The sequence below is a fragment of the Schistocerca cancellata genome, chromosome 10 (assembly GCF_023864275.1).
Source record: "Schistocerca cancellata isolate TAMUIC-IGC-003103 chromosome 10, iqSchCanc2.1, whole genome shotgun sequence".
NCBI classification, from domain to species: Eukaryota; Metazoa; Arthropoda; class Insecta; order Orthoptera; family Acrididae; genus Schistocerca; species Schistocerca cancellata.
The window spans coordinates 6151318-6165000 of NC_064635.1; the positions used below are offsets into that span (position 1 = coordinate 6151318).

General features: G+C 41.8%; 1 protein-coding gene across 1 annotated transcript in view; it reads left to right on the forward strand.

Moving 5' to 3' along the window:
• Nucleotides 1-13683, forward strand: part of LOC126106616 (acid phosphatase type 7) — a 93471-nt gene that overhangs the window by 18344 nt on the left and 61444 nt on the right. Inside the window, exons 4-5 of the mRNA XM_049912966.1 lie at nt 3979-4076; nt 11974-12151. Of these exons, the coding sequence (XP_049768923.1) occupies nt 3979-4076; nt 11974-12151 (276 nt within the window). The remainder of the gene's footprint in view (nt 1-3978; nt 4077-11973; nt 12152-13683) is intronic.

Here is a 13683-nt window from a genome sequence, read left to right on the forward strand (position 1 = left end):
CATGTATAAGTTTTCTGTTACTTCCTCAAAAGGCTTAAGGCAGAGGGCAGGGATGGTTCCTTTCATCTATATCTACGTGATTACTCTGCATTTAACAATCAAGTGTGTGGCAGAGTATTCATTGAACCACCTTCAATTTACTGTATTCCTCTGCTATTCCACTTTTGAATAGCACACAAGAAAAATGAACACTTCAATCGTTCTGTGCCTTCTCTGATTTCTGTTGTTTTAATGTGGTGGTCATTTCTCCGTATGTAGCTGGGCACCGACAGAGCACTTCTACATTCAGAGTAGAAGGTTGATGATTGAAATTTCATGAGAAGATCCTGCTATGCAATGAAAAACACCTTTGTTTTAATGATCGCCACCTCAATTTGAGTTTCACGTACGTGGCATTGTCTCTGCTGTTTCACATTGATATAGAATGAGCTGCCCTTCTTTGCTGTCCTCTGTCAGTCCTTTCTGATATAGACTCCTTGCCGCATAGCAGTACTCGGAAGAGGCCAGGCGAGCTTAGTGTAAGCATTCTCTTTAGTAGACTTGTTGCATTTTTAAGTGTTCTGCTAATAAATCACACTCTTTGGTTTGCTTTCCCAATTTAAATTATATGTAATGGTAGCATCCAATTGAATTCACAGCCTTTGGTTTGTGATTTATTGTGTAACCGAAATTTAGTGACTTTGTCAGTTACTATGAACTGTCACCTTTACAACAGGAAATCGTGAATCGAGTCTAGAACTCAGTCGATGCTACGTAGGCATGCAATTTGATAAGAAGTCGCTTTGATAGGGTGCAGCTGATTCTTTCCCACCCTTCTCCTTGTACGGAAACCAGATTGCAGTTTTAAGAGTCAAAGGAAATGAAAGGGAAGAGGTAGTGAAACATGAACACAAAGAGTTCAGACATGAAGAGAACAGAAACTTTTGAAACGTGGTGCGATAAAAGAGTGCTGAAGATTATATGGGCAGATCCAGATTAGATAAGTCATAGAGTTACTAATGAAGGGTTACTGAATTTAATTGTGGAGAAAATAAATTTGTGGTAAAATTTGACTGAAAGAAGGGATTGCTTCATAGGAAATATTTGGTAATAGAAAGAAATGTTGGAGGTAAGAATTGCAGAGAGAAACCGAAGCACAAATGCAATAAGCACATCAAAACATATGTAGGCTGCAGTAATCGTGCAGAGATGAAGAGAGTTGCACAGGATAGAGTAGTTGTGGAGAACTGCTTCAAACCAATCTTTAGACTGAAGACACAATAGCAACAAACCATTATGTTTGTATCTGTCTCATTAGGTATCTTAGAATCAAGTTTTTATACATCACAACATAGCTGTTGTTGCATTTTACTGTTGTTTCCATGTACACATAAAAAGAAATGCTGCACCCTCACGGACGAGGTCATTTTATTTTCAAGTGAGGTGACAGGTAGTCTATCATTGTAGGTATATATGATAACACATCCAGATAAAATGCATCACAAGAAAGGTTGCCCCCCCCCCTCCCCAGACCTACCCCCTCTCACAGCAATGCAGGCATGTACTCTTGCATGCAAACCATCATAAAATTCCCAAATGGCATCCTTTAATACATTGGCCCAGACATTTTGACCTCGTGTTTCAGTTCGGCAGTGGTTCTTGCAGATCCTGGAGAATGAGTACTTTCCACTTCAGCATGTCCTATACGTGTTCAAATGGCGAGAGATCTGGTGATCTTGCTGGCCAGGGCAGTTGTTGTCCACCACGAAGAGCACGTTGCGTTGCAGCAGCCATATGTGGGCGTGTATTGTCATGTGCTTTTTTTCAACATCATCTTCATTGTTGAAGAAATGGCAGTAGCACGGGGATAACCGCCTGTGCAGTGCAGCGGGCTCTGGTTACTTTAACCTGCAGAGACATCACGTGTGACAGCAAGTTGTAACTGATGCTCCACCCCCGTGGAGCCTGGAATGGGACTTGTGTGTCATAGGCAAATGCTCTCTGGAATTAGTGCTCTCCAGGTCTACGGCGTACACGTGTGTGTCCGTCGCTCGCATACAGTCGTAACCTGTGCTCATCGCTGTAGACAACAGATAGCTATCGACCACTTCCTTACGATAGAGTAGCCGTGCTCGCTGTTGTCTCGGTGTCAGTGGTAGCCTGACGAGATTCGTGCGCGTTTTTAGTCCTAATGAAAGCAGACGGTAGCCAGTGGTCTTTGAAGACCCAGCAGGTGCTACGTGTGCTCAAATTTCATTCCCAGACGATGTTGCTCGGCCACCACTGACCACACGGTGTGTCTGTGTTGACATGCTCTGTGCTACATAGATGTCCAGAACTCGGTCTACGGGTGCAGTAATGTGCCACAGACCACTGTTGTGTGCCCAATGTTATATCCACAGATTAGCACCCACGTATGAACAAACATTTTTATTAGGTGGAGCGAGGCCACCGCTTAATTTTACTAAAAGATAAACTTCCTTCGAAAACAGAGGCTTCTTCTCCTAACAAAATTTTATAACAAGTCAAAGAATATGCCACCTTATCGAATTGAAATATTAGCAACGGAACTGAATTTACGTTCCTTTGTCGGGTTTTCTCTCGACGCTTTCCGGCAGATGCCGAGGAAGTAGACGGGCCCGGAGTCCGGGGTCGACGGCCGACGTAGCGAAGACGTGGCACCTGGACGTTTCAGCTGCGTCAAAGTATCTTCCGGGCGGCAGTCCACGGCGGGTCGAAAGGTGCCGGTTTTTCTTTCTTCCGGCTATTTAACACGGCGGCTCCAGTCTTCTTCCACCGATTCCGGAGTGACGATCGGTGGCCGTTGGCGATCCCCGACTGGTGGAGGTGATATCGTAGTGTGACCGTCAACGCCGGAAAAAGGCTCGTGCGTGTGTGTAGTTCGCGGCCGATCGAATGTTTGGCGGGAACGCCTCTAGCGCCGGCTGGCGGAGCGTGCCGGCACTAAGTTGCAGGCACTCTGCCGCAGTAGCCGACCGTTGCATTTGTGTGGCTGTGCACGTCACGGCACCCGACATATGCAGCAATCCAACAATATGGCCATCCCACTTCCCAAAGTTCCACAGTATGAACCCGTGCAAATGGCTAAACCTGTTCGACAGGAGTGTGCACTTGACTGTGGAGTGTGGCTGTACCCTAGAATGAATGTTGCAAATAGTGTTCATTACTAAACTCAACACATTTACTGCCTGCAGAGTCAAAACACTGGCCTCATGATCGCCGCCGCCGCCGACAAATGAATCGCCCCCCCCCCCCCCCCCCCCCCCATTATGCACGTATCATACCCTGGTTCAAGTGAACACAGTCCTTGAAGGAGTCACATTTTTTTCCTGCAACGTAGTTCTCACTCCCATTGTGTTTCAATTCATTACACATCTTCCTCCAGAATGTCCTTTATAAGTGCACCCTTTATATTAGCTTGAATAGTGTGACACGATAATACTTACACAAACTTTAAAATACCTTGTAATCAGGGGGATGTGTGGCTTTTGTTCCGTATTTGAATATGTACTCCAAAATTAATTATTAAAGTTTGAACTGTTTGTGTCTGCCTAACCTCAGTAAATCTTTTCTCAGAGAAAACTCTCTGCCTTGGAAATTTTATGCTTTGCATGTCAAAATATCAGTTTCCTTAAACAGTCACTCCACTCAAAACATATTACACATTAAATTTAAAAGCAAGATAATTAAGAAAAAGACTGTTAAGCTAGATTTTGGTGGTACTAAATTTCAAAGGATTAAAGAAATTTTAGTCCTTTTTGTGCCCAAATGAGAAAATATTTACATATGGTGATACAGTTTCTTACATCGAGAGCTACAGTCATATTGATGGCACAAGTTTTCCACATTCCACGGCCTTTTTCACTCGAGACAGCAGGTCACCCATTATATCGGGACTGTCGTATAAGGTGTTCGTGCATGTTTTTAAGTGACATACGAAAAACTTCGTAATGCATTAATTGTTCGTTTGACTTTCAGGAAAATGGGACAGTTGGTGACGAATTTATGAATCAGATACAGCCTGTCGCTGCATACGTTCCGTACATGACTTGCCCCGGAAACCACGAAGAGGCGAAGTAAGTTGCGAGGAACACATTTGTTTATTCGTTTCATTATTTTATTCCTGATGTGGGGTAGGGGGATTTACATACCAGCTGCATGGTGCAGGAGAGATGAAGACAAATCTAAAAAGCAAAATTGTACATTTTACTTTTAAAATTCTTTGAAATTTATGTAGCTCGAGAAAGAAGACGATAGGAACTAGTAGTAGTACGAGTGATGAAACACACTGGGATATCTTGTAACAGTTACCTAGACACTAGGAGGAGCAGTTGAGGGGGGAAAAATTGCACTGGACAGACAAAGTTTAGACTCTGAAGCAGATTATTATCTAGGCTGTTGGGTGTAGAGATATAGATGTTCATTCATTCACACATTGTGCTCCATAAATCCCATTATAGCAGGGCAGAGTGCAAAAACCAGCATATGGAGACAGAAGAGCAATTCTCCTGGTTGTCAGGATGGCATTTGAGTCTGCCACCTGAGTGTGGTGGGTTCGACGGGTCAGTGAAGACTGCAGGAGTCCGTTGGAGGACTAAGGTGGCTGCAGCGAGACAGACATTGCTCCTGAAAACTCATTATTGTTCCAAAGGGCTAGAGCAGCTACAGGTGCGTGCCCTCATCAAGTGGCGCAACGTAGCATTGATCCGGAGTGTCGGTGCTGCGTGGTGTGGTCAGGCATCGATTGCCTTGCACGAAGTGACACTGCACTGTGGTGTGTGATGTGTGGAGTAGGCGTCAGGGTGGCTGTTGGACGGAACTGGTGCACCAGGTGCCGAGACAGCAACTCCCGATTGAGGTCTCCGTGGCTCATCCAGTGCTGGCTGCCAAACTGTGTATTGCAGCATCGTAGATATGGGGCGAGCCGAACTCTAGATCTCAGCAGTCAATCAGTAAAGTGGCTTCCAGTTACAGTTGCCATCTGTAACCTCTGACGAGTGGCTCAGTCAGTGCTTGTAAGTACGACTGGGTCAGCGTTCGGCTTTCTGACGGCAAAGGAATGCACTGCTGATTGGCACAGTGTGGGTTATTTGGAGAGTCTTGAATGTCTTGCTACAATGGTGCATATTCTCCAGGTTAGGTGTGTCATCATCCGAGACCTTCAGGATCATTATTGGAACATCATGTCCTGAATTTCCTCAGTGTCACATTACTTTGGCCACTCCACAACACGACTGTGAAGGGGAGTTTTCTGGGAAGTGAATGAGAACTTAATATATTAACAGGCAAAAGCAGCTAATGCTGACTACATCTGTAAAAGTATACTGATAACAAACTATGACTAGTGCTGATGAACTCACGCTGTGAGTTATTGTAATTTCATGTGGAGTACTTTGTATAATTTTTGAAAGACATCATCATCTCCGTTGACTGTGTGAGGTTCTTTAAAAAATCCTACATGACTATGAAACCCGATCATGAGAAGTTAATCAGCTACATTGGAAAAACCCATTTTTCTTCCTGATCAACCAATACCTTCATTCAGTCAAGTTGTGCCATAAATTTCTTTTCTCCCCAGTTCAAATAAGTAATCAGTATCCCTTCATCAGTGACCTTGTCTACCCTTGTAGTCATCATCATTCTTCTGTGGCCCGACATTTCAAAAACTTGCATTCTGCTCATCTTCTACATTTCACCTCTTTCAATTTATCCATTTCCTGTCTCGTAATTCCCTACTCGAAGGTAGTTAGTGAAGTGATAAGCAGAGCGAATAAATACCAACTGCCTCTCTGCATTGCCTTTGTTGACTTTGAAAAGGCATTTGACTCCGTTAGCCACATAGCTGTCTTCCAAGCTTTGAGCGAGCAAGGAGTGGGAGAGCATACATTGAAGTGCTCAGGAAATTCTACGAGAATTCTTCAGCTTATGTTAACATCGGCGGATCAACTCGAGAATTCCGCATCGTGAGGGGTGTCGAGCAAGGCGATCCCATCTCCTCAAAACTGTTCTCTGCTGTATTGGAAATGGCTATGTCAAAGCTGAGCTGGGAAGGTAAGGGAATTAGAATTAATGGAAGAAGGCTTACCAACTTGAGATTTGCTGACGATATTGCCTTACTGGCCAAAGACTTCGCAGAGCTCCAAAACTTAGTTACAGATCTTGCATCGGAATGTCAGCTGGTTGGCTTGAATGTGAACCTTTCCAAAACAAAAAGTAATATCCAACAAATGGGTCCCAGCTGGAGATGTGAAAGTCAAGGACAGTCTACTAGGAGAGGTCAGTGAATATGTCTACCTCGACCAGATTATAAATACGAAGGGAGACATAAGGCCAGAAATCTATCGACGCATCGAGCTCGGCTGGCAAGCATTTGGGAAGAATTCAAAAGTATTCAGATCAAAAATGCCAGTAAATCTGAAGAAAGCAGTATTCGATCAATGCATTCTTCCTGTGACGACGTATGGCTGCAAGACACCGACACCGAACTTGTTCACAAAAGGGAAACTTAGGACAGCACAGAGAGCCGTGGAGAGATCAATGCTGGGCTATACGAGAAAGGACAGGAAAAGGGCAGACGACATCCGGTCTGTGACGAAGGTTAACGACATCTCGGAGAGAGTAGGTTCCTCGAAATGGCAGTGGGCTGGCCATGTCGTGAGAAGAAAAGACAACAGATGGACGAAGCTAGTACTGGAGTGGAGTCGGAGAGAGCACCAGAAGCCTAGAGGAAGACCACCAGACAGATGGGACAAAGACGTCGAGGAGATCGCTGGTAACACCTTGCAGAGAACTGCCCAAGGCCATCCCACTTGGAGAAGACTTCTGAAAGCCTACCTGAATCCACGACTCGAAGGGCTCACATCATGTAATGATTGAATTGGCTGATGATGATGAATTCCCTACTGTACTGCAATTTCTTAATTTTTAATCTTCATTTCTTTTCTAGTAAATTATGGACAGAATCCACATCTGCTCTGCAAAATGCTGAAATTTTCACCTCCCTTAACTACCTTCTCCTTGTTGTTCATAGTATCTTACCCGTGTTCCTATTTTCTTATCCATTGTTAGACCTATTCTTCTATTAAACCTATTTGATTTTGCCTCAATAACCCTGTTGTCACCTGACCACAAGAACTCTTACTCCTGCCACCGTACTTCCGTGCATCGAACCTTACACTATCCGTTCCCCTTTTTAAATTGTCTAACCTATCTAATTGATCAAGGGACATAACATTTCACACTTTCAGCACCAATGATCCAGGTTTTGTTCCGTGTTATTCCCTCACTCACCATATTTGCGTACCACAGCATTGGGAAATACGTACTGTTATTCTTAATGGATGCGTAGGGACCAAACTGATAGTTTGGAGACGGTTTCCTACTGTCTGGGTTGACACACCCATCCTCGTTTCCTTTGAGAAGGCAGCTTGCAGTTCTTCACAATATCACTATTTGTAGGTAGTGCCCATCAGTTGGTGTGAGGCGGGTCTTCAGTGTTTTGTGTCTCGCAGAAGACTTAACGTTTAAATCGTATCACTCTTGTGTACGGCAGTTCTATTAATGAACTTCGTGTACTGGAAGCTCTGCTTGGTGTAGAGTGACAGTGCATATGTGTGGGTGGGTGAGAGGTCGGAGCTTGAATTGACCCTTCAAGAAATGTTGACAGAGTTCAAAGAAGTTCGTGTGGTACCTCGGCGTGGTGGGAGCCACTTTGGCGACTCGTGTGTTCTTGAAACCGATAACACCCGGTTTTTTCACAGCTCTCTGTTTTCTCTGGATGTTCGTACATCCGAGTAATAACTGGGTCCATCCGACATTGTTTAACCTCAGTGTTTGGGCACGAACTCGTGTTACTGATATGGTGAGATTGTTGGCTGTTGACAAACTGAAGAAGGTACACGTGTCTGGTTCACAGTTGCAGACATTGTGCCCCCCACTGATATACGCTAGAATGGTCTCAACATTCATAAGCTGTTTATCAGATAGGATCGGTAACATTATAAGTTGTTGACTGGTGATTCTAATGTGTGTAGGAAAAGATTTCTGTTTCACAACCATAATTAAACACAGGATTTCTATCTGGAATAATGAATGGCACTAAAAAGTTTTTTGATCATAATACAATAAACTTATGAGAGATTTTTTGTTTGATCTTCATGGAAACATTTGTGAAATGATTTTAAAATTAATAAAACATGAAATGTAATGTGAACACTTACGTGGTGGGTATTCTAGCACAACAAATTTATCCTGTATATTTGTTATGCATTTTAAAGTAAACACATTTTTGCAGATGCGCTCTGTGGGTGTTATTTAATTCCCAGGAAACTGCTGTAACAGCTAATCATTTACAAAACGTGGCCCAGCTTCACATGAGTAACAAAAACAATAGTTTCAAAGTTGTTAGAGTAGTAAGAATGTTGGGTTACAGATGTGCATGGGCACTGTAAAATATGCCTCTGTTAGAACAGTGAAATTAAAGAGTCAAAAAGAGATGCAAAATTATGTACAGTAAATTATAATATGGCATTCAATAGAATTTCACAAATATTGTATATAAACAATGAAAGGTTTATAGGTGTGAGCTGTGTAATCAGATCGAGTGTTTGTTAAATTTAATTAGATCTAATGTTTGTTACATTGTGCACAGATAAGACATTTGTGCATTGAATATGGGCATTAGATGATGAACACTGTGTAAACTGAAGAGCACAATAGAACATGTTACGTTTTCTGGTTCTTTTTTGCTACATTGATGAAACTGGGTATGAATATTGAATCTAAAGTTCCATTCTGTAAGACAAACAGCATTATGACATTTTTTACATTGATTGGGCAATTATAATTTAAGATATGCTGTAATGTTAGTACATTGAAGAGAATCAATGTTGAACTTGGGCATTACAAGACCGACAACGTGTACAGGAGAAAAGCACAGTAAGATATGTTTTGACAAACTGCCTATTGGCTTCTGTCTCGGGTTCTTCGGCCGACGTTCATCTAATGATTTTTCTTTTTTCTGACGTTTCGCCAGCACGAGTGGCTGGCATTGTCAAAGCTTCACCCTCCATTGCCGGTGGGGGTGAAGCTTTGACAATGCCAGCCACTCGTGCTGGCGAAACGTCAGAAAAATCATTAGATGAAGGCGGCCGAAGAACCCGAGACAGAAGCCAATAGGCAGTTTGTCAACAAGTGGCCACAAAAGCCTTAACAATTTTGTAAGATATGTTTTCTTGTTGTAGTGATATAACGAAATTCGAACACCCAATATAAAGTTCCATTCTACATTAAACATAGTGATCTGATATATTTTACTGATTGGGCAGTTATAAAGGAAGAAATAGTCTGTACCAGACTATGAACACCATGTAAATGTGATTTTTTTTTTTTTTTTTTTACAGTGAAGATATAGGTAGTTTATATTGGGAAAATATTTTTTCTTTTGAAATGAAACACCATTGAAGGTGTACTACAGCTATATTGCACTGTGGCAGTATTATGCTGGTTTAAAAGGTGAAAAGATCTCTCGGAAGTTATTTAGGCAGGTAGCTGACTGTTTTCTCACTCAGTATTAGATCAGAGAAGGTATTCTTACATCTTGAAAAGTCTTTGTGCCACCCATATCTGTAAGCAGTTTTGTATATATTTCCAAACATCAGAACGTCTGCCGTTCCAGATAATTCTGGCATTCGTAACCGTTCATCCAATATGGCCTGCCTGCAAACTGCAGGTTGTTTCCTATCAATTTTTGACTGTATGATTATTTTCTGCAAGTTGGATGGCAAAGGCTGGTTTGTTCAAGTTATTAAATCAAACGGCACCAAGGTGTTCCTTAAACATTGTTTCAAAAGTTGTACCTGTTTAGTTAATGTAGAGTTTGGGAGGTTATTACTGTTCAGTTTATAAATTCCTGTGTTAATTCCTTTTTTTTTTTTTTTTTTTTTTGAAAAAAGGGGGGTATTAATTTTGTGGGAGTGCTTGTACTAATTTTTGTCAAGATTTATTTTTGTTGGGAAAGCTCAAAAAAGAGCAAATAACAAGATAAATTACAATACAAATTATTGTATTATAACACTAAAGCATTTATTTCTAAATAAAACTGCCTACACAGAAAAATTACTCCCCTAAGAAATACACAGTCGTTGTGGACCCCTATATACAAAAGACTATTGATTTAGCTAGTTGGCTGTTCTCTGTGGTTTATCATAATTATTGTGATCTCTCACTGTGACATTGTATGTGTCAGATGTGTTACAAATCTAATATACATTCACAGAGAAAAAATACCGGAAATCTTGGGATAAATAGTCACAATATTTTTGTATCTGAATACGTCATTCCTTTCTGTGCTATACTAAGACTGAGTGATGGATAATGTGAGTCATTTCTCTTTCTAGTATTATACTTAGGAATTTTACTGTTGTTAAGCTGATATTGATTGTTGACAATAAACTTCACAATGGAGTAAATGTGATAAGACTGTTAGCTGTATGCCTAACTGTTTCACGAGCTGTCTACAAGAGATTGTGATGTGTTCGCAACACATTATCCTTATTACATGATTCTGTGCAATGAAAATTTTCTTCCTTAGTTAAGAGTTTACTCAGGATAAGAAACAGTTATACATTAGTGAATGAAAACAGGAAAAGTGAGTCAACTTTCCGACATTTTTATCTACAAAGGCTGCTATAACCTATAATGCAAAAGTTGCTTAGTGTAGACTGTTAAGAAATGTTCTTTACATTGAATCAGTCGGCAAAATACACTTATCAACATGTTGAAGGCTGTTGGCAGCTTACAGGAATCACAGTGTGGGTGGCAGACATTTGTATGTTGGTGGCAGAACGTGCAAGGCCATTCTTATACAGCTGCAAGGCCATAGTGGAATGCTGAAGGTGATGACATGGCAGAGAAATTTTATATTTCACTGTTGCTGTTGCGAGACTGATGGAATCCTGCAACGAATGGACTGAAAACTGCTCTCTGAACAGTAGACCATTGATGCTCTGGCTGACTGATGTCCAAGCTTTGCCATGACAGCAGCACGAACAGTGCTTTGTCCAGTTAAGGGATATTCAAAGTTGTGTGCTAGGTGGGTACTGAAAATGCTTACCAATCTGTGCAAAGAGCCAAACATTCGAGCAGACAAGTGTTTTTGGACCACTCTCAACAAGATGGAGCTAATTTCTTTTCCCGCATTGTTATGGATGTGTAGCTGCGGATATTCTCCACCAGCGCAGAACCAAAGCAACAGTCATTGCAGTTGCACCAATCAACTTCACCAAATCCTTAAGTTGGCAAATGATGGCTACTGTTTTCTGCGATGAAAGTGGTATTCTTATGGTTACATTCAGGAAACATGGATCAACCATTACAGCTGAAGTATACTGCAAAATGCTGACTGAGATTCACCATTCTGGATAGTCCTCATCCAGCACAACAAAACGTGTCAAAGCACCGTTGCCCGCACTAGGAGTTAGGGTTGGCATTTACCATTTGGAAGTTTTTGACCACGCACCCTACAGGCCCGACCTAACAACCAGCGACTGCTATCTCTTTCTGCTTCTGAAGCAGTGGCACTGTAGGCAATAGTTTTAAGGCAATGGTTGACCCAAAAGGCTGCCATTGTCTACTGGTTCACTTGTTAGACTGAGAACTTCTAATGCAGAGTGATTGAACAAGGTAGTGAAACATTACAAAAAGTATTAAGTTTATGGGAAACGAAAAAGTCAATAAAAGCTTTTATGAACACATACCTTTCTTACGTTATGAATGCATCTCATAAATGACATCTAATGCTTTATAAAATAGTGTGTTCTTGTATGTTATGTCCATTTGAAATAATTTGCATTTCCCTCCAGCAGGTGAAGTTAGACTGTCAGATATCATCTATTTCTACAAGTAAAACATTGCTATTCACTCCATGGTCATATGCAGATTGGCAGCCATTGACTGCAGTCCTTAATGTTGCAGCAACTTTAGTGAATACCGTGCACGCTTCTCAATGCCAGGAGAGACGGAGGGACTTTTCTACAGTTTCAACATGGGGCCTGTCCACTTTGTCTCCATATCGACAGAAGTTTACTATTTCCTGGAGTATGGCTTGAAAGTTCTGGCAAATCAGTTTGAATGGCTGCTGAATGATTTGAAGGTAAGATTTTTAAAGTTTTACATGTGACATTGTAATTTTGTCAGAGGCAGTAAAGTACGAGGGTTGCCCAGTAAATAATGCCCCATATTTTTTTTTCTCCAGAAGTATTTATTCCACAACAATCAAATTTACATATGTGAAAGACTGATGTTTTGTCTACTTGCTTTATTTTTCCACATAATCTCCTTCAAGTTCGACGGCCTTTTTCCAGCGAGACACAAGAGCGTGTATTCCCTGCCGGTAAAAATCTGTACTCTGCCTACGGAGCCAGGTTGTCTCTTCGTGAATCACTTCTTCGCCATCGGCAAAACGTCTTCCACGAATGAAATTCTTCATTGGCCCAAACAAGTGAAAGTCTGAAGGAGCCAAATCGGGGCTGTAGAGTGGATGGGGTAACACTATCCAACCCAGTTTCGCGATGTGTTCACAAGTCCTCAAACTTGTGTGAGGACGAGCGTTATCATGCACACACTTTTGAGTATCCAAGCTGATTGATAATCACATCCACACTTCCTTTGCTTACTGACAACTCCAGTGCCAATTGTCGAGTCGTAATGCGTCGATCCCGTCGAATGAGAACATCAGCCCGCTGCAACATGTCAGGTGTGACAGCCGTGGGAGGCCTTCCCGACCGCGGCAAATCTCGGAGCTCCGCAGCACCGCCCTCTGATGCTTTCACCCTCTGTGCCCAGCGACCAACAGTACTCCTATCGACTGCAGATGTTCCGTAGACTTTGCACAAGCGTTTATGAATATTGCCCACGGTTTCTTCCTCTGCTACGAGAAATTCAATCACTGCACGTTGTTTATGACAGATGTCACCTGCAGACGCCATTTTAGAACATTCCTACACCACCGCTCTCTGTCGGAGGAAATTGAAACTTTGCGTACACACGCGGGAAACTTCAAATAACTCGCACCTAAAGTGTCACATTTCTAATATTTTTTATTTCGGAGAAAAAAAATATGGGGCATTATGTACTGGGCAACCCTCGTACTTGGGAAAGCAACTGGACACTGTCTGCAATGTCTTCAGAAGAGATTATAAGATTAACATCAACAGAAGTAGAGTGAGGGTACTGGAGTGATGTCTCATTTAGTCAGGAGACGGTGAGGGAATTAATTAGAAAATGAAGTACTAAATGTAACAGACAAGCTTTGTATTTTGGGGAGATACCAGGAAAACTTTTCCTAGTATAAAAGAATTTGTTAACATCTATTATAAATTTAAGTGTTCTGAAGTCTTTCTAAAGGTTCTTGTCTAATGTGTAGCCTTGTATGAAAGTTAAACAGTAAGCCATACAGGTAAAAAGACAGTGGCAGCTTTTGAACTGTGGTAGTACAGAAGAATGCTTTACATCAGATGGGTACAGGAGGGATTGACAGACAGTCTAGCAGTTTTCGGAAAACTGTCTTGGGCAGCTAGTTTGCAGCCCAGACACATTGGAAACATTTTAGATCTTGTAGCTACAAACGGGCTTCACATGATCTACGGTCTCAGTGTAGAGCCAGGAGTTAGTGACATGATCATA